This window comes from Garra rufa, chromosome 17, assembly GCF_049309525.1.
Source record: "Garra rufa chromosome 17, GarRuf1.0, whole genome shotgun sequence".
NCBI classification, from domain to species: Eukaryota; Metazoa; Chordata; class Actinopteri; order Cypriniformes; family Cyprinidae; genus Garra; species Garra rufa.
In genome coordinates, this window is record NC_133377.1 from 24,053,098 (window position 1) to 24,075,851 (window position 22,754).

At 35.9% G+C, this 22,754-nt stretch overlaps 1 protein-coding gene across 1 annotated transcript in view; it reads left to right on the plus strand.

Moving 5' to 3' along the window:
- Nucleotides 1–22,754, plus strand: part of LOC141289255 (cytoplasmic dynein 1 intermediate chain 1) — an 88,327-nt gene that overhangs the window by 45,600 nt on the left and 19,973 nt on the right. Inside the window, exons 10-15 of the mRNA XM_073821350.1 lie at nucleotides 326–425; nucleotides 660–785; nucleotides 13,182–13,328; nucleotides 15,767–15,880; nucleotides 15,957–16,090; nucleotides 17,213–17,357. Of these exons, the coding sequence (XP_073677451.1) occupies nucleotides 326–425; nucleotides 660–785; nucleotides 13,182–13,328; nucleotides 15,767–15,880; nucleotides 15,957–16,090; nucleotides 17,213–17,357 (766 nt within the window). The remainder of the gene's footprint in view (nucleotides 1–325; nucleotides 426–659; nucleotides 786–13,181; nucleotides 13,329–15,766; nucleotides 15,881–15,956; nucleotides 16,091–17,212; nucleotides 17,358–22,754) is intronic.

Consider the following 22,754-nt stretch of genomic DNA (forward strand, 5'->3'; position numbering starts at 1 on the left):
GAAACACGATGCATTAAGAGCCAGGAGTGTAAACAGAATGAATATGTGTATATTTTTCTTATTTTGACTAAATATCATATTTTTTCATATAGTACTTCCCCTTTAGAAGTTACAGAAGATATTTAAATGTTTCTCAGAAGACAAAATAAATTAAATTTACTCTGATCTTCAAATTCAAAAAGTTTTCATCCCCCTGCTTTTATTGCCATTGTGTTTCCTTCTGAAGCATCAGTGAGAGTTTGAGTCCCTCATTCTTTGGTATCTATCATTTGCTTTAGTTGGTAAAATCCAAGAGCCGTTGTTAATAAGAGTTTCTCCCTCTCAGAGATCTGCAAGGTGGCTCCAGTCTCTCCCTCAATCGTCTGTTCTATGATGAGCACTGGTCAAAGCATCGGGTCATCACCTGTCTGGACTGGTCCCCTCAGGTAGACTGACCTCCCTCTCTGACCTCCTATATGTGTCAGCACCTGTTCATTTAAAAGGGAGAATCCTCCCATTCTTTGTCTCTGAGTCAGCTTTATCACCCTTTTCTCTGTTCTCTCTCTCTCTCTCTCTCTCTCTCTCTCTCTCTCTCTCTCTCTCTCTCTCTCTCTCTCTCTCTCTCTCTCTCTCTCTCTCATCTTTCTCCTGCCTTTACTTTCTTCTCTTCATATTTTCAGTACCCTGAGCTCTTGGTGGCCTCCTACAACAACAACGAAGACGCTCCTCATGAGCCAGACGGTGTGGCTTTGGTGTGGAATATGAAATTTAAGAAGACCACACCAGAGTACATCTACCACTGCCAGGTGAAAACCCTTAACACAACACAAGGTTGCACACTTACCCTCCAAAGATCATGACACACTGAATATTAAGGGAGCAAAAACTGAGCAGGGAAATGTTAAAGGCACGTCATTACAAACCTGTATGAGTTTTTACTCTGCAGAACTCAAAAGAAGATATTTGGAAGAATCTTGGTAGCCAAAGAGTTGCTGGTAGCCATTGACTTCCACTTTTTTTTTTTTCTTCATACTATGGAAGTCAATGGTTACCAGCAAATGTTTGGTTACCAGAATCTTTGTTGTGTTCAACAGAAGAAGTTTGGAACAAATTAATGGTGAGTAAATGAGTTTTCATTTTTGGGTGAACTATCCCTTTACACAAATTTGGGTTTAACTATTTATTTTAGAGATTTAACTTATAGGCAGGATGTAGTACATACTGTGCAGTAAGCATCTCACTAGTATCCTATTCCAAAAATACCAGTAGTATTCCAAGCACTTCACGATATATTTATAATAAAATGACCTAATTGGAAAGCCATGATAAAGGAAGTGGTGGCTTCAATAAAAGGGAGATCTAATGGAGCGTACCACTTCAGATGACGAAATGCATTTAAATGAGCCTAAGGTGATATAATTAAAGGTGCATGCTGGCCTTGGAGTACCGCAGCGGAACAGAGCACCTTATTACGGTGTGTGTCCGCTTGGGTCAGGCCAGAAAAATCCTGAGGTTTGTGTGTAAAATGTATCTGGTGTCGGTTTTTGACGCTAATTATAAAAGACTCTGGTTTGAGAGTCTTTTCAGGGAGACGACCAAGTAAGCAAGTCTGGGAGGCGACAGCCTGGTGCGAGGGAGAGATATTAGAGAGACATTTCTGTAATAAAAAGATGTGGCTTACCACTTCCTAATCCTACCAGCCGCATATGTTTGCCCACCCACATGGTCTGCTCGTGCATGTGCTGCTTTTCCAATGCCCAGCACCTCTCACATGCACACAGACGGATGCTGTACACATACTACACATACACACTCGTTTAGACACACAATTACAAGCAAAGCATATTGCACATGCTTAAAAACAACAGACTTTTTTAAATTGCTGTTTGAAGTTTTTTCTAATTGAATGTATAATTGAAAACTCTCTCATTGTGAGGATATCAACATCCTACAGACTGTAAAATTGCATGCTTAACCTTAATATTTTTTGGTATAAACCACAAAACTATGATGATTTTCTTCAAAAGAGCATTTTAGAAATTTTTGAATTTGATAAAAACTTTTAAAAACTCTTAATTTTTTTTCTTTTTCTTTTTATAAATTGTCAGTTAAAAGATGCTTAACCTTTAGGGTTGAATTGATTATTTTAAGATTAATTAAGTTTTTTTAAAACATCTTTGAAAGACGTCTCTTATGCTCACCAAGGCTACATTTCTTTAAAGAAAAATACATCAAAAACAGTAATATTGTTAAATATTATTACAGTTTAAAATAACTGTTTTCTGTTTTAATATATTTTAAAATTGTAATTTATTCCTGTGGTGCAAAGCTGAATTTTCAGCCTCCAGTCTTCAGTGTCACATAATCCTTCAGAAAGCAATTTAATTTTCTGATTTGGTACTCAAGAAACATTTTTTTACTATTATCAATGTTGAAAACAGTTGTGCTGCTTAATATTTTTGGTATAAACCATAATACCATGATGATTGTCTTCAAAAGAACATTTTCATTTGATGGATAATTTTTTAATTTGACTCTTTATTTTACAATCGGGTTAAAATTAGCTCTGGTCAGTTAAAGGACATATATAAGTTTGTTTATTGTCTATTCATTTTAAATGAGGTTTACAAGCTTGTTAACAGAATATGGGAAATGTCTAAAGGCAGTGGAAAATTTGAATTTGATTATTGCAATTAAATAAACATCAAAACTAATTACCCTGCAAATTTATCCTAATTTCAGCTGTGGCTAAATAAGGAATAAATGGCTAGTTTGGGACCAAATGTTGGTTTGTAGTTAAATTTATTTTTAAGAATTTAAAGATTACAATTTGTGTAAATATGAAGTAAATGGAGTTATATTATTATGTATTAGTCTTCCCGGGATGCTGTAGGAAGGGTCCGAATTCTGTTATTACTTAGAAGTCATATTGTAACTATACATGTTTTGTAGCAGGAAGGAAGTCATGTGTTGATGGGATGATGTAACAGACATTTAATGTTACATCCTAGGTCAGTTTTGGTCAATTTAGATGCCTTGTATTAGCATAAATGAAACCTTCCTTTGACCTGCCTCACTCTGTTCTTCTGTTCTCTGCAGCTCAGTGCTACAAAAAAGATTGGATGTATAGAAAGTACATATAAAAATAAAACCCAAGATGAATGGCATTTCACAGCTTTCTTTCAGAGTGGCCTGAGGTTCAACCATCCTTTTTTTCATCATGAGGAGAGAGAAGTACAGGATCTCCAAACATTTGGCCATTGGCTGAGGATGAAAGAGTTTGGGCCAATTTGCCGAGATATTGTTTTTCGCTCTGGGCTCTGTTCTAAACGCCGGTGCTCCCCGCTCACTAGACCGGGAATCTGATGGCTCTTAATGTGTGAGCATGTTCTGCCGCTTAACCTCCCCAAACCACACTGATCTTATTCCCTCTGAGGTACACGCATGCAAGAGCCATATACTCATCCCCCACACGCTCTTCTTCTCCCCTCCTATTCTCCCTTTGCGGCTTCCCTCACTTTTGGCAGGCCGTGTGGCGGAGTTCAGCAGTTTTGCAGTCGTTTTTCCAGATTTACCCACAGCCGCCACTTTCATGTGCTGGATACTTCAGAAACCCTCCCTCCAGCGCCGCTGTCTCCCACTTTTCCCTCAGTTTCTCTTTTTGCTGTTCCATCTTTACCTCTTTTTGCCACACACTCTCTCTCTCTCTCCTTATACTTCTTCTCACACTCGAGCTCTGTTCCAAAGCCTAGTGAGCTGACTCGCCATCTACTTAGGCAGCTTCCTAACCGTCATGGAAAGCATAGGCAGCACCTCCACACACCGCATAAATAGCACTTATCATGGGAAACTTGACTCACAGTTTCAATTTCAGTAGTTTTCCATTAGCATGTTGCTAAGCTTACAGAGCGATTCTCTAATAAGCCAGTAATGTTTTTTAAAGAAATCTCTTCTGCCCACCATGCCTGCATTTTTTTGAAACTAAAGCAAAAACAGCAATACTGTGAAATATTTTTACTATTTAAAATAATTGCTTTCTATTTGAATATATTTTAAAATGTAATTTATTCCTGTGATCGAAGCTAAATTTGCAGCATCATTACTCCAGTCTTCAGTTCCACATGATCCTTCACACGATCCTTCAGAAATTATTTTTGCATTTATTATTATTATTATTATTATTATTATCAATACTTACTTTTTTTCAGGATTTCAGGATCTGAAATAAAAAGCTTTTACACATTTACAGACTTCTTGGAGTCTGTAACATTTTTTTTTTTTTTTCAGAAAAGAAATTATAGAAATTATAGAAATTAATACTTTTATTTAGCAAGGATGCTTTATATTGATCATAAAGGAATTTGTAATGTTACAGAAGATTTCTATTTTAGAAAAATGCTGTCCTTCTGAACTCTTTATTCATCAAAGAAATCTGAGAAAATTCTACTTGGCTGTTTTCAACATAATATTAATAATAATAAATGTTTTTTGAGCAGCAAATCAGAATATTAGAATGATTTCTAGAGGATCATGTAACTGGAGTAATTATGCTAAAAAATCAGCTTTGAAATCACAGGAATATATTACATTTTAAAATATATTCAAATAGAAAACAAAATATCTCAAAATGTTTACTGTTTTTTGCTTTATTTTGGATCAAATAAATGCAGGCTTTGTGAGCAGAAGAGACGAGAAAAACAAAAAAAAATCTTACTGCCAAATTTTTACTTTTTTATTCACTTATTTATTTTTGTAGATTTTCCAGAATGGGCACATACAGTGCAGACTTCAAATTTGGCTTGAATTGGATATCTTAGGAAATTGCATAGTTCAGTTCAAAGTTTGGTTCTAGTAAGATTTTTTTTTAGATTTTTCTTTTCTGTTTAAATACATTAAAAAAATATATTTTTTTCCCTGTGATATTGTAGCTGAATTTTCAGCAGCTGTTATTCCAGTCTTCAGTGTCACATGATCCTTCAGAAATCATTCTAATATGCTGATTTTGTGCTTAAGAAACATTTCTTACTTATAGCAATGTTGAAAACAGCTGTGCTGCTTAATATTTGTGGTATAAACCATAACACCATAATGATTTTCTTCAGAAAACTCAAAAGAACATTAATTTGAATAAGTATAAATGTAAACGCTTTCACTGTCACTTTTGAGCAATTTAATTCATTTTTGCTAATAAAACTATTACTCTTTTAAAAAATCTTACTGATCCCGACATTTCCAAAAGTTTGAAACTTTGCATCTGAAACTTTGCTCCCCAAGGAGGCAGCTTACTAGCTTTTGAAACATAGCTTCTGTCTCTCCTATGTTTGTCTTTTCTTAATCCTCTCCTTCGTTTCACAGTCTGGCTTCGGACGGTTACAGAAGGCCACTCCTTTTCAGACAGTTGTGGAATATTTCTGAGGTGGTTTGGGTTTGTTTTGGGCTCTGTGTGGCGTGATCTTGGCTCTCTGCTCTCTGCTGTTCTTTCGGGCCCATCATCACAGCAGGCCCAGCTCGCCAGTAACATCACATGACCTTCTAAAGTGGGCTGCCTGTCGCCACATCAAGGGCACACCCCAAAAAAACTGCTCACCGATACTGTCAGCCTTCATCTGCATCGCCTGCATTTTATTGATATCATTTATATTTTACCCAGGATGACTCTATGTGAACCCCTGCTGGATGCCTGAGGCTCGCTGAATAGAGGTTGGCACAGAGGAAGATGTGTTCGCAGGAGCTTGGAGACATGCCCGTTCTGTATAATGCTGGTGGATGGGGTTGCATGTGCTCATAAAGCTGAGTGTAGAAAGGCTTCAAAACCACTCACAGCTTTTGAAACAGGAAGAGCAGAGACCTCCGGTCCACTATGGTTTTACTGCCTACTCTTGTATCCACATATATTACCAGAATGGGTCATGATGGTTGAGTAGTTTATTTGGATCTTTTTTGGTCATTTTTATCTGTAGTTCTTAAAAGGGATAGTTCACCCAAAAATTTAAATTCTGTCATTGATTACTCACCGTCGTTCCTCTTCGGAACACAAATTAAGATATTTTTGATGAAATCCGAGAGCTTTCTGACCCTGTATAGACAGCAGCGCAACTGACACATTCAAGGCCCAGAATGGTAGTAAGGATATTGTTAAAATAGTCAATGTGGCATCAGTGGTTCAACCATAATGTTTTGAAGCTATGAGGAACAAATTAACTTTATAAGTGCACTGCAAATCAAAATAAATTGAGTATGAAACTGCATTACTAAGAATACTGTTCATTCTTAATGATTGGGACATGGCCATTCTTTACTCTGGTCCTGAGGTAAAAGAGAGAGAGATCGAACTACTCGCATTCACTGGCTTCTCTTCCATTGTTCTCTGAAACGGAGATATGGTATTACACGACCTGTGCCAGTAACCACAGAGTGACAAAATCTGTGGGGTGCCGTTTTGGAAAAGAAAGAGGTAGGGAGCGAAGGATGCTGGTGGAAGACAGAGGAGTGCATCTGGAGCTGATAAGCTTTGCTGAGAACCACATGATTGTGGTGCTTCAGGAGGAGGCGGCAGTGAATGTACTGTCTGTTACACAGTCATCTCCTCCCTGACAAATGGCTCCAACTTTTTTTTTTTCCTCTTTTCCCTTTTGGCCTGCAAAAAGGGGGGCAACAAAGGAGGGAGTGTTCCTCATGCCATCTCTCCTCACTGGGTTAGTCCTGTGGATTATCCCATACTGAACCATTCCCATTGATATTATCATGTCCCATGCACTTAGTCCCAGTGAAACCCATTAAACTGCAGGAAAGTGTTGTGGGATTGTGTTTTCACTTGCATTTTACTTTTCAATTTGAGTTTCATCAGAGCTTCGGGTTGTTAGACATCAAGCTGAGCTTGTAATGAGAAATATTCTCAATTAAATCAGTGAAATGACTGCATTGTTGAAATGGTGGAATAGTGAAATTTAAACTCAGGAGGGAACAACAAATAGGAAAGTTCTTAATATTGACATTATACTCATAAAAATACCTACAGTAGTAAGTTTACATTTTGTAAATGTATTTCACTTAATATGTATTGTGTATTATACACTACCACTCAAAAGTTTTTGAAAATCCAAAGTACAGCAAAAACAGTAAAATTTTGAAATATTTTTTACTATTTAACTGTTTTCTATTTAAATATATTTTAAAATGTAATTTATTCTTGTGATTTCAAAGCTGAATTTTTAGCATCATTCCAATCACATGATCCTTCAGAAATCATTCTAATATTCTGATTTTCTGCTGAAAAAAACTTTTATTATTATTATTATATTGAAAACAGCTATAGAGTTATATTTATCTGAAATAGAGATCTTTTGTCTAAATAAAAGTATTAATTTCTATCATTTCAGATAAATGCTGATCTATGGATCTTTCTATTCATCAAAGAATCCTGAAAAAAATGTACTCTACTGTTTATAATATTGATGATAATAATAATAATAATAATAATAATAATAAATGTTTCTTGAACAGCAAATCAACATTTTAGAATGATTTCTGAAGAATCATGTGACACTGAAGACTGGAGTAATGATGCTGAAAATTAAGCTTTGATCTCAGGAATAAATTACATTTTTAAATATATTCAAATAGAAAACAATTATTTTAAATAGTAAAAATATTCTTCTATGTACTTTGGATCACATAAATGCAGGCTTGGTGAGCAGAAGAGACTTCTTTAAAAATCTTTAGTTGTGGTAGTTTAGACAAAAATGTTGGAATGTATCACACCTGTATGTTTTTATACTTAAGTGCCAGTTGAAGCAGGCTGATATCTTAAAATGACTGCAAATATCACAGCTAACCAGTGTGTTGTGACAAAGTGAGCTAATTCCAGTAGCAAAATATTGCTTGAGTAATGGTGTTTATGGCTTCCAGTAAAACTAAGGAGGTGGTTTCAGGGGCTGTGTGTTGAAGATAGACAGATCTTAACCCATGCTCTCCATATGGTGTGAATATACAGCCTTTTCATCCCTTTTCCTCTCAGCGTCTTGTGCCTTTGCCATGTTTAGATTATGACTTTAAAGAGAGTTCAAATACTTGTCATATTTATCTGCGCTTCGTTATGGAGCAAAAGGTTTCAGTGGATTTATGTGGTCATGGTAATGAGGGAAGTATACATCAGATGTTTTATAAACTGAGATTGCCCTATGACATGTTATTCATCATTAAAGGCCCGTTCACATCGAGTCAACAGTGTCCAATGCGTTCAACCCCGGGTATTAAGACTATATCTCTTACTGAAATATGTAGTAGAAAACCACTGAAAGATTTACGTTATTTAAAAAATCTGAAATGGTTGCACTCGGTGAGCTACTGGCACTACCTTTTGCTATTTTCACCACAACACAACTACTGATACTATGACCACAGTTACTGTAAGAGCTTACAGGGGTGATGGATATAAGCGTAGGCTCAAACCAAATTCTGTACCATCGATTTTTCCCCATAAGGAGACCAAAAACCCTTGGATATTGAGTGAAATCCACACTGAAAAACTCCTTCAGTGGCTGCGGTGTCATGACAAGTGTTGGCATGTTTACATTCTGTCAGGATGGCATCTAGCGTTTCTTGTCTCTGCCATTTGTAAGCTCTTTTAGTAGCTGTGGTCTACTAAAAGCCTCAAAGGCATCAGGGCTAAAGTGGAGAGGACAATGACGCAGGTCTTTAGGAAGTTTTATTCGTTCACAGGCCTCTTCCAATTATTTTCTCATCATCTTATTGCTTGGAAACCAGTGAAGACTTACATCACTTCTCTTGTTGCCCTTCAACTGAAAATTGCAACCAAAAATAAAATCATATTACGTCATCGAAATAATGGTGCCTCTTAGTCCAAAATATGTACAGCTGGGGTCAAAAGTTCTGAAAAATAGTAATTATTTTACCAAAATAAGAGGGATCATGCATAATGCTTGTTATTTTGTTGAGTATTGACATGAATAAGACATTTCACATAAAAGACATTATAGTCCACAAGAGAAAATAATAGTTGAATTTATAAAAATGACCCCGTTCAAAAGTTTACATACACTTGATTCTTAATACTGTGTTGTTACCTGAATGATCCACAGCTGTGTTTTTGTTGTTGTTGTTGTTGTTGTTTAGTGTCTGCTGTTCTTCAGAAAAATCTTTCATGTCCCACAAATTCTTTGGTTTTTCAGCATTTTTGTGTATTTAAACCCTTTCCAACAATGACTGTATGATTTTGATCTTTTCACACTGAGGACAACTGATGGACTCGTATGCAACTATTACAGAAGGTTCAAACACTCACTGATGCTCCAGAAAGAAAACATGATTCATTAAGAGCCGGAGGGTGAAAACTTTTTGATTTTAAAGACAAGGGTAGAACTTATTTTGTCTTCTGGGAAGCATGTATCTTCTGTAACTTTTGAAGGGCAGTACTAATGAAAAAATATGATGTTTAGGCAAAATAAGAAAAATGTACACATCTTCATTCTGTTCAAAAGTTTACACCCCTGGCTCTTAATGCATTGATTTTCCTACTGGGGCATCAGTGCGTGTTTGAACCTTCTGTAATAGTTGCATATGAGTCCCTCAGTTGTCATCAGTGGAAAGGTTTCAAATACACAGAAATGCTGAAAAACTAAAGAATTTGTGGGACGTTTGTATGATCCCTCTTATTTTGGTAAAATAATTAACATTTTGCACATACTGTAAGGTGTATGTAAACTTTTGACCTCAACTGGATTTTTTAAATAACTGAATTTTTTAGTAGCACTTTTATGGGTTTTCTACAACAAATTTTAGCAAGAGACATCATTTACATTATATTAAGCCATACAAGTCTTAAAACTCAGGGTTCCCTTTAAGGAGTAAACCGATGGCTACAGAGTTTCAACAAAAAACTGTCAGACATTATGAATGCTTTTGTTTAACAGATACATTCACACAAATCATGTATTTCAAAGCTTATCCAATTAAAAGTAAACTATTAAAGACTTTAGCTTAACTTTAAGAACAGAAAACAGACAGATGGAGTCATCAGAGGTTGCTGCAGGACACAGTGATGATACCATAGCAGACGATTCTGATAAAAACAAAGGCCTGCGGTGTACGGATAGAGGCCAGAGATGGCCATGATTGGCTGTTGGCTGGACTGCTCTCCTGAGCTGAAGTTTCAGGTTACGATACTTCATTAAGTCTCTGATTAATGGCTTCATAGTGGAGTTATTACCCTCTTGTTGTGGTGACCCCAGCTCATGTTCATTAGCCCAGTAATGAAGCGCTGGTCTGGGGAGCGTGTCCCTGACACATGACTATAGGAGAGAGAGAGAAAGAGACTTGGTTCAGAGGTCGGCTTGTGGCTCTGATTGAAATAGCCGTGTATTTAAGCAGCAGTGTTCCCTGTCTCTGTGTTAGTATTCAGGACCGACTGATCATTAATCACAGAACTGAGATCCTTTTCCAGCAGTACTGGCAATCAGACTAATCAAGACTTGAGTGAAACTTTTCAACCTCTTAAAAGATACTAATCAATTTATTAACTGAAATGTTGGCTTTTGATGTCCGGTGATTGTATTATTGCAGCCGGTTTAGTGCCTTGAATGTATCTGCTTTCCATTTTATTTTCTATAATAACACAGTAGTTAAGGGTGGGAATCATAAGAAATTTAAAGCTAATAAATTTCAAACAATTCTTGGAAAAGACTGTTCATTTATTTAGTATTCATTGTCTTGAATACCAAAAAATGTGGCTTAAGTGCAAACGAATTATTGGCTTTAACTGTATTACATAATACTAAACAAACAAAAATGTGGTTAAAATAAATTTTATTGATAAATTAATAAAATACCACTGATTACACAACTCACAAGTTGTGTTTGATTGGTTAGAATGCACTGGTTGCACTGTATGATTTTGATTCATTAAAAAGAACCAAATTATAAGAGTCATTTATTTGTGAATTGGTTGGAACACTGCTTGCACTGTATGATTTTGATTCAACAAAAAGAACCTGATCATCAGAATCATTTGTTCGCAAATCATTTTGATCGCCCTGGGTGTGCTGTATGACTTAGATTCACTATAAAGAACAGGCTCAAAAGAGTCATTAATTTGGGAATTAGACTACTCACTTTGTGCTGTATGGCTTTGATTCACCGAAAAGAATCGCTTCAAAAGAGTCATTTTTTTTGTGATTTGGTTGGATTTGGAAAACCCTGGTTGCACTGTTTGGTTTTGATTTACTAAAAAGAACCAAATGATAAGAGTCATTTATTTGTGAATCGGTTGTAATACACTGGTTGCGAATATGATTTTGATTAACCAAAAAGAACCTGCTCATCAGAATCATTTGTTAACAAGTCATTTTGAATACCATGGATGTGCTATATGACTTTAATTCACTATAAAGAACTGGCTCAAAAGAGTCACCCGTTAGGGAATCAAAGTACTCACTTTGTGCTGTATGGCTTTGATGCACCAAAAAGAATAATCTCAAACAAGTCATTTGTTTACAAATTGGTTTAATTCGGAAAACCCCTGGATGCACTGTCTTGTTTTGATTCCCTAAAAATGACCAAATGGTAAAAATAATTTGTTTGTGAACTGGTTGGAATGCTCTGGTTGCACTGTATCATTTTGATTCACCATGGTTGTGCTGTATTACTTTGATTCCTTCTAAAGACTCGTCTCAAAAGAGTCATTTGTTTTTGATTCGATCAACTCACTTTGTGCTGTATGGTTGTGATTCACCAAAAAGAATCGTCTCAAAAGATTCATTTGTTTGTGAATTGGTTACATTCGGAATACCCTGGTTGCACTGTTTGGTTTTGATTCACTAAAACTGATAAGTGTCGTTTATTTATGAATCGGTTGAAATACACTGGTTGCACTGTATGATTCACCAAAAAAACCCGCTTATCAGAATCATTTGTTCACAAATCCTTTTGATTATCATGGGTGTCCTGTATGACTTCAATTGACTCTTAAGAACTGGCTCAAAAGAGTCATTTGTTTGTGAATTGGTTAGCTTTGGAATACCTTGGTTGCACGGTTTGGGTTTTGATTCACTAAAAATACCCAACTCATAAAAGTTATTCGTTCGTGAAACGGAGTACTCACCAATTCAAGAGTAATTTGTTTAGGAATCAGGTTTCTCACATGGTTTTCATTCAGAAAAAGCTCATGAGATTCATTCAGGATTCTCAGAATGAGTTCTATATGTTTTGCCCTGTAGATTCAGTAGCAGTGTTGCAATAGCTGCAAGAGTATTTGTTTTGAATAATGACGATGCAAAAACCATTAATTAAACAACTTAATTTAATTCCTGTATGTAAATAAATTGAATCACTTTATATTTATTAAGTATTTCTCTGTCAGGCCGCTGTCAATCACACAATCAGACACATGTATTTTCTAAATTTACCAAATAATCTCCAGTCCAACCATCAAACGCTTTTGTCTTAATGCGTTTAAACTTTAAACCAGATTGGCCTGCGTGTCCTGAGTGTAAATAAACTCAACTCGCCTTTATTTTTACCCCTCCAACTTAGTTTATTTTGAGTCCTTTTAAAAAACCACCTCGCATATGAGGCTGCTCCCGAGCCCTCTTAGAAGCCGTATTTTTTTTAGAGGGGGGAACGAATGAAAGAAAAGAGAAGCGTGTTTTCTTTTTCTCTGGTTTGTTTTCCAGTCACTTTAAAATGAACTCTGGGTGCATGACGAGAAGGCCGCAGATGGTGCGGTGTACGATGGGAGACAGTCGTAGTCTTTGCTTTACAGATGACTGGAAAGCGCTATGAAAACATGCCTTTTACACTTCTGTCCTGCTGCTGTCACACCGTGGCGAAAAGGGGAGTTTTGCAAGTAAAACAAATTATCGTTGTCTCCTTGCTGTCAGTAATTGGTCTCCTGAGATAATTGTAAAAGGCGCTACAGAGAATTTGGTGTAAAAATATGTAAGCATGAGGGCACGTTTCATATGACAGGCACTGAAGAGGAACCAAAAACTCAATAAAAGTAAAGACGGAGGGAAAGTTCAAGGCCAATGCTGTCACAACAAAAGGCCGCACTTTCTGCTCTAGTGAACTCTGTTTATGATGCTGTAATATAAAACTGCTGCTCCCACAATCCCTAACATAGTCTTCATCTCTATTTTTCTTTTGTCTTTTGTCCTAAAGATTTTGTCTTGTCATCTCTTTTCCAGTCTCCAGTGGTGTCGGTGGGTTTTGCTCGGTTTCATCCTAACCTGTTGGTGGGTGGTACATACTCGGGGCAGATTGTTCTCTGGGACAATCGAAGTCACAGAAGAACGCCGGTTCAGAGGACCCCTCTATCTGCTGCAGCACACACAGTAAGAGAACCTACAGATACAATCATCAACTACACTCCATCATGAATTCAGTTAACACCAAAGTGCTATGTTCTGTGGAACACAAAATGAGTTTTATCAGACTACCCAAGCCACTCATTTACATACAATGAAAGTCAATGGTGATTCTGACTGTCAAGCATGATTTTCAGTGAGTAAAGTCTTCGTCTGTTTTTATCTACCCAAAGTTAAAAGAGTCGTTTCTTGTGAAAAAGTGTGCTTAATTGTACTGAATGTTCACTTGTAATTTACTTCAAATTCTAAAGAAAGGGTTGACCTAAAAATGAAAATTATATATTGTATAACTTTCTTCTTTCAGACAAATACAATCGGAGTAACATTAGAAGTCAAAAGTGACATAAACCTTGCAGAATCTGCAAAATATTAATTATTTTACCAAAATAAGAGGGATCATACAAAATGCATGTTATTTTTTATTTAGTACTGTCCTGAATAAGATATTTCACATAAACAACGTTTACATATAGTCCACAAGAGAAAATAATAGTTAAATTTTTAAAAATGACCCTGTTCAGAAGTTTATAGTTTTAATACTGTGTTTAATACTGTGTTGTTACCTGAATGATCCACAGCTGGGTTTTTTGTGATAGTTGTTCATGAGTTCCATGTTCTTCAGAAAAATCATTCAGGTCCCACAAATTCTTTGGTTTCTTAGCATTTTTGTGTATTTGAACCCTTGACTATATATATATATATATATATATATATATATATATATATATATAATGACTGTATGATTTTGAGATCCATATTTTCACACTGAGGACAAATGAGGGACTTCACCTATTATAGAAGGTTCAAACACTCACTGATGCTTCAGAGGGAAGCACAATGCAATAAGAGCTGGGGGTGTAAACTTTTGAACAGAATGAAGATGTGTATATTCTTATTTTGCCTAAATAACTTCTTTTTTTATTTAGTACTGCCCTTTAGAAGCTACAGAAGACACTTACATGTTCGCCAAAAGACAAAATAAGTGAAATTTACCCTGATCTTAAAATTCTTCAAATGTGTTTCCTTCTAAAGCATTAGTCAGTGTTGGAACCTTCTGTAATGGTTGCATATGAGTCCCTCAGTTGTCCTCAGTATGAAAAGATGGATCTTAAAATTATCCAGTCATTGTTGGAAAGGATTCAAATACACAAAAATGCTGAAAAACCAAAGAAATTGTGAACAGCTGGCAGGTTAACTGCTTAGGACAAACAAGGGACTCATGGAACACAGCTGTGGGTCATTAAGGTAACAACACAGAAATAAGAATCAAGTGTACAGTATGTAACTTATGAATGGAGTCATTTTTATAAATTCAACTAGTATTTTCTCTTGTGGAATATGTAAATGTCTTTTATGTGAAATATCTTATTCAGGTCAGTACTAAATAAAAAATAACAAGCATTTTGTATGATCCCTCTTTCGGGTAAAATAATTAACATTTTACAGATTCTGCAAGGTGTATGTAAACTATTGACTTCAACTGTATATAAGCTTTATAATGGTAGTGTTGAGATTTTGAAGTCCATTCATCCATCATTCATCCATCATCTGAAGCGAATTGTAGCGAAAAAGTACTTAGCCTCATGTCGTTCCACCCCCGTAAGACATTGAATAAAGTCATTATTTTTGTATTCTTTGTGCACAAAAAGTGTTCTCATAGCTTCATGAAAAAGGGACAGAAAGCTCTCAGATTTAATCAAAAATATCTTAATTCAAATATGAACGTTGAAAGTCTTGAGTGAGTGTGAATATGTGATAACAGAATTGTTATTATGGGTAAACTGTCTCTTTAGCTAGGCAATCACTCTATTACATGATGCTGGTAGCAATCACCACTCAACATTTTCCTGACCTCGTCTTCTCTCCGTGCAAAAGGCCGCCCACCATCTACCCAGGGCTAGACTCGGTCTGTCAGCACAGTCAGGCTCAATGAGCCCCATCTAACTCCTTGTCATGCAATAAAGACAGTACAGCCTAGTAGCAGAGGAAAGGGACGTCCATAGACCCTTATTGTGCTCAGCTGCCACACACACGGCCCCTGAATGCCATACATGCTGAGGGTTTAAACTCCCGTGCCCTCAATAATGAAAGCCTATGTCCCGACCGCCGTCTCACCACTCCACCGACCCGTCTGAAAGAGCCCATTGTTGGTCAAAAAACAAAAATCAAATTGACGGCAATAACGACATAATGGATTCACACAATCGACTGTATTTGCAGACGGGCAGATGCTCAGGCCAGGTTAGTTCACAAGCTAGGTATTGTGTCTGCGTAGACATTCAGTGGTTATATTATGGGACCATCCCTAGATGTTTGCTGTCCATGTATAACACTTTCTTGAATTTCTCATATTCGTCAGACAATTGTACAGTAGGTGACATATTGTTAATGTATTTTTCTCAAAGCACCCTGTCTACTGCGTCAATGTGGTCGGCACTCAGAACGCCAACAACCTGATCACTGTGTCCACAGATGGCCGGATGTGCTCCTGGAGCCTGGATATGCTCTCACAGCCTCAGGTCAGTGCTGATACTACACCAACATCCATCACATCTATAAAAGTCTGCTTGCTTAATTCATGTGTGTTTGTTGTAGGAGAGCATGGAGCTTGTTTATAACAAGTCTAAGCCGGTGGCTGTGACTGGGATGGCCTTCCCCACTGGAGACGTCAATAATTATATAGTTGGGAGTGAGGAGGGAACAGTGTATACAGCATCCAGACATGGCAGGTGAGTGACACATACAAGCATACGTTTGACACACGGTCCATGATAACCATTAGACCCTTAGAACTGCCTTGGGTAATACAATCAGAGGAGTCATCAAAGAGAAATAAAGTGTAATTGGGGTCCAAACCTTGATCTAATCATTTAAACCACATTCAGTAGTAGTCGAAAACTCATGTGGCCACATTTTTAGATCTCATTCATACTCTGCTCCATCCCAGACCACCTACTTACCTGTCAATCAAAACAAGGCTTTTCAACTTTGTTGGATTGATGAGGCTTTCTAATCAAAACATTTGGAAAAGGTTATACTGTTTCGAGTTTGGGTTTGGTAATATTGATCCTTCAGAAATAATAATAAAGGGATAGTTCATCCAAAAATAAAAAATGCTCTATGATTTACTCACCCTCAAGCCATTCTAGGTGTATATGACTTTCTTCTTTCAGATGAATACAATCAGAGTTATATTAAAAAGGTCCTGGCTCTTCCAAGCTATATCATAGCAGTAAATGGCTGTTGAGATTTTAAAGCCCAATAAAGTGCATCCATCCATCATAAAAAGTGCTCCACACGGCTCAGGGTTGCTACTAAAATGTTTCTGAAACAAATTGATGTGTCTGTACATCATGGCATGAGTAAATATTCATTTTTGGGTGAACTATCCCTTTAAATATGATTTCTGAAGGATTACCACACCCAAACTCTAAAGAGTATAACCTTTTCCAAATGTTTTGATCAGAAAGCCTCATAAAACCAACAAAGTTTAAAATCCTTGTTTTGATTGACAGGTAAGTAGGTGGTCTGGGATGGACATGAGTATGAATGAGATCTAAAAATGTGGCCACATGAGTTTCCGACTACTTGAAATCTGGAATATGTAGATTATTTTATAAAGATATTTGATGAATATAAATTTCAAAAGGGCAGGAATTTATTTGAAATATTTTGTATTTGACCGTTTTATTCAGACATTACATTAATGGACACTGTAAAAAAAATCCTCTGAGAAAATTTTCTTCTGGGATATTTTTTTATCAAATATCAAATTTTATTAAAATATTAAAACTGTTGTTAAAACTATTATTGTTACCTTTGTGATGTTTCTCTTTTGTGTTGCTCCACAGTAAAGCTGGCATCTGTGAGATGTTTGAGGGCCATCAGGGGCCAGTGACAGGCATCAGTTGTCACAGTGCTGTGGGCCCTGTCGATTTCTCCCACCTCTTTGTCACCTCTTCTTTTGACTGGACTGTAAAATTGTGGAGCACAAAGGTAAGAGATAGTATCCTCTAGTCTATACCTTTCAAGCATCATCAGAGAACCTTACTCTTCTGTGTTCACTAACCTTAAACACACGGAAAGATGATCTAAATGAATTAGTCACCATTTAAACATTAACCAGTGCATCATCAGTCAATTCATACAAGAGTCTGAAGTTTTGTAGCACTTCTGTTCATTCAAGTACTTGAATATTTACAGTTGAAGTCAAAAGTTTACATACACCTTGCAGAATCTGCAAAATGTTAATTATTTTATCAAAATAAGAGGGACCATACAACATGTATGTTATTTTTTATTTACTACTGACCTGATATTTCACATAAACGCCATTTACAAATAGTCCACAATAGCAAATAGTAGTTGAAGGTCCCACAAATTCTTTGTTTTTTGTTTTTTTTTAGCATATTTGTGTATTTGAACCCTTCCCAACAATGACTGTATGATTTTGAGATCCATCTTTTGACACCGAGGACAACTGAGAGACTCATATGCAACTATTACAGAAGATACTTGCATGTTTCCCAGAAGACAAAATAAGGTCAAATTATGCTGATCTTCAATTTCAAAAAGTTTTCACCCCCTGCTCTTAATGCATGTAATAGTTGTAATACTTGTGTAATAGTTGCATATGAGTCCCTCAGTTGTCATCAGTGTTAAAAGATGGATCTCAAAATCATTTTTGGAAAGGGTTCAAATGCTCAAAAGTGCTGAAAAAACACTCAATTTGTGGGACCTAAAGAAAAAAAAAACAGCTGTGGATCATTCAGGTAACATGACACTATTAAGAATCAAGTGTATGTAAACTTCTGAACAGGGTCATTTTTATAAATTCTTTAATGTGAAATATCTTATTCAGGTCAGTACTAAATAAAAAATAACATGCATTTTGTATGATCCCTCTTATTTTGGTAAAACAATTAATATTTTGCAGATTCTGCAAGGTGTATGTAAACTTTTGACTTCAACTGCAACCATGCAATTATTTAAACCAGCAAACATTTTTGTTTGGGGTTTTGTGTTAAGGATGTTTTGACAGGAAAGAAAGATTTTTTTGCTTGTTTTGTTTTGGCTTTTTTGCTTTTTTATGTTTATGAAACTAAATGCATTGTACAAACCAGGCTAATTCAAAATGCACACACAGTTTCCAACATTAATGTAGTCATTTTTTTTGTTGTAAAGAGCATTTTAAGCCCTGCTTTGTTAATGAAGACAGCATCTTGGCATTGTCCTGTACATGCAAGTAAATCCATTCTGTGTCCAAAGCTTTATGACCACTGGACAGCGGCTTTTTGCCTCTGAGCTTAATCTGCAAGTTCAGAAATGAATGATTGAGTCTCTTGATTGGGGTTCAAACCACATGGACCAAAGAGATTGAGCAAGAGCGGGTTAGGGTGGGAGACGTATGGACATGGTTGTGCTCACAGATACTGCAATCTGTGTCTGGAGATACTGGCTCAGATCACATTAACCACAGAGTGAGGGAAGCATGAAGGCCAAGTATGAATAAAAGATGGACGTCTAAGGAATTTAGGGGAGGAGAGAGAGGCACAAATAAAAAAAATAAAAAAAAAAGATGGAAAAGTGGGATAGCTTAAAGAAGAGACATCAATGACACAACCCTGGTAGAAACGGAAAACATAATAAGTAGTTAAATGGATACTTAACATAAAAATTAAATTGCTGTGTACATTTTCAAACCCTTATGTTCTTCCAAACCTGTATGACTTTCATTTTTATGTAGAATGCAAAATGGGAAATTTGAATATATTTTTAAAGTCTTTTGAGATACATATTAAAGTTGTACTGTAATTTAATTTATATGAGTAATTTATTAGTTTATATAATATAAATAATTTACAGGTTTGAGTAAATGATGACAGAATTTACAGTGACATTAAAACATCATTTGTTGTCACTGTCAGTAAGATTTTTTTTTCAATCAATTCAATCAATTTTACTCAGCAAGGATACAATAAATTGATCTTAAGTGATAGTAAAAATGTATAATGTTAAAATTATTTCAGTTTTACAAGTAAATGCTGTTTTTAAACTTTCTGTTCATCAAAAAGAAACCTGAAAAAATATACAATGATAAAAAATAAGTTTTCAACATGTTTCTTGAGCACCAAATCATATTAGACTGATTTCTGAAGGATCATGTGACACTAAAAACTGGAGTAATGATGCTAAAAATTCAGTTTTGCATTACTGGAATAAATTTGATTTTACAATATATAAAAATACAAAACAGTTGTTGTTGTTTTTTTTTTTTTATTTATTAAATTTTGTATCAAATTAAATGCCTCCACCTTCTTTAAAAAGAAAAAACGACCACACACTTCTGAGTAGTACTGTACATTTTTGTGTGAACTGTCCCTTTAAAATGGGTTAACAAGGAGTTAACAAGCAGAATAGAGCCAAATAATCTGATATAGATGGTGGACACGGGTCATTTAACAAGGAAGTGGCACATCTACTGCCTTAGGCCTTGCAATGGATAATACAGCTGAGCTGCATTAATGAAAGCTACAGTATGCGTATCATGTTCTCACACTCATCGCTATCCGTGTGCACAAGCCTACGTAAAGTCCTGAGCTTCCCGAAACCACGACATACCGTCCTGTCACTTTAAGTTGGGCTCAATGAATTTTCTCTACAAATCTTCGACTTTGTGCATTCTGACAGATATTAAAACATTCCTGGGATGTTATGGATGTGCATGCGTTATTTTTTGGGGACGGGGGAATTCCTTCCCTTTGAGGAGAGCCGCAGGAATGCAGGCCTGTCTCTTTCTCCTGCATGTGGTTGTAGGCACACCTTAGCTTAGAACTAAGCACACTGTGAACCTCCACACATTATCAGTCACATGCAATCATATGAATTTCAAATGACACCTGGCTTGCTATTTTTAGTCATTTTATGTTATACAAATGTGGTATTTAATTTACTAGCCTCAGTTTTTCTGTTTGTAGTATAACCAAGGCAGTGCTGACAGATAATTCTGTTCACTTTATTGGTGTCCTATAAAACACAAAAGGAAAATCCAGTGTATGTTTCCCGTCAATGCTTGGTCCCTGCCTGGAAAACTCTCCCTGTGTCCTAATTTGCCTCCTTGAGTGCCTGTGGTGAGTCCTTGATGACTTTTCGATCTGCATCGCAGTCCAGTTCTGTAAATGTGGTGACATGTATAAGCGCCGTTTACTGTAGGTACATAATCAAGTACATGAGTTACTGGAGAATATTAAATCCCATCACTAGATCTCTGCAGAGGCATCAGAGAGGTTATGGAATGAATACGAGGTCTGCTGCTCCGTGTGCTGAGGAGTATGCACATCACGCTCTGTTAGAGGGGAAAAAAATGGCCTGCAAGCTGATCTGTAGTCCTCAGGGAGGGCAGAATCAGCGCTGGCGCCTTCAGGATTTGGATTTGTGGTTGTGGATCCTGTGGATCAGATCGACTGATGAGCATAGTTGAAGTTCTAATTAGACCTGTACTGGTTTGATCATTCATAACATAACAACATAACAAAATTACTACAGTGGCACATACAGTGACATGCAGAATGTGAAATGTAAACCACCATTCATTTCATACTGGTGGGATTTTTCTGACATACTTGGGAACCAGATAAGAATTTTTACCATGATTTACAGAAGACATCCACTAAAATGTCATTTAGTGTAACAATAGTTCATATTTAGAACCAGAATGTCATTAAAAGATCATTAAATGTGACAAAAGCAGTCTTTAGTAGCACGGGTATATTTGTAGCAATAGCCAAAACTACACTGTTTGAGTCCAAATTAATATTTTTTTATGCCAAAAATCATTAGGATATTAAGTAAAGATCATGTTCCATTAAGACATTTTGTTAATTTTCCTACTGTAAATATATCAAAGCTTTTTGATTAATAATATGCATTGCTAAGAACTTCATTTGGACAAATTTAAAGGCTATTTTCTCAATATTTAGATTATTTTGCACCCTCAGATTCCAGATTTTCTAATAGTTGTATCTCAGCCAAATATTGACCTATCCTAACAAACCATACATCAATGGAAAGCTTATTCAGCTTTTTTATTTTCACCCCTTGACCCTTATGCCTGGTTTTGTGGTCCAGGGTCACAAAAGGTTTGAGGATCACAGTGCAGCTCCTAAAAGCGAATCATTTTAAATCTTTACCTATTTTTGCCACTATCCTTCAAACCACTATGTGTTTTGCACATTTGTCAGTTTTTAATATATAATAACATTTTGTATAATCACTTATTGATTTTTATATTTTAATAAGTACAGGTCAGAATAAGTGTTGTTTTATTTTTACATAAATGTTTCTGTTACTCTGTATGACAATAGAATTATTTCACCAATATTTCGGCATTTTGTCTTTACAAAAGTTATTTGAAACATTATTGCTGTGATCCAAAGCTGAATTTTCAGCATCATTACTCCAGTCTTCAGTGTCATATGATCCTTCAGAAATCATTCTAATATGCTGATTTATTATCAATGTTAGCAACGGCTTAATATTGTTTTTGAACCTGTGCTTCTTTTTTTCTCAGGATTCTTTGATGAATAAAAAGTTAAAAAGAACAACATTTATTCAAAATTGAAATCTTAAAAATATAAGTCTTTGCTATCACTTTTTATCACTTTTTATTTTCAATGTTGAAAACTGATTACTATTTTTGTGGAAATTTTTTCATGGCTCAGGGTTTTCAAGCTCTGATGAATAGGTTTAAAAGAACATCATTTATTTAAAAACGAAATCTTTTGTAACATTATAAATGTCTTTACTGTGAGTAATGTGTGTGTGTGTGTGTGTGTGTGTGTGTGTGTGTGTGTGTGTGTGTGTGTGTGTGTGTGTGTGTGTGTGTGTGTGTGTGTGTGTGTGTGTGTGTGTGTGTGTGTGTGTGTGTGTGTCAATTAAAGGAGAAGTTCACTTCCAGAGCAAAAATAATTAGATAATTACAGAATAGATAGATAATTTACTCACCTCTTTGTCATCCAAGATGTCCATGTCTTTCTTTCTTTAGTAGTAAAAAAAATGTTTTTTGAAGTTGGAGGAGAAAATGTGATGGGAGTTTTTCAGCATACCCTAAACAGTCTTCAACACACAGAGCTTAAAAAGTATATAAATTGTAATTTTGTTTTAGAAAATAGCCAATTGTTTCGCTAGATAATACCCTTATTCCTTGGCTGGGATCATTTAGAGCCCTTTGAAGCTACATTTTAGAAGTTCAGACTCGCAGGCAATCAATATTCAGACAGGCCATGCCATAAGATCAATTTATGCATGTTTGAATAAAAATATTACTTTCTTTCAAAAATATTTTTACTGACTTGATAAATTGAATGGTAGCGTATATTTAAAGGAGAAATTCAC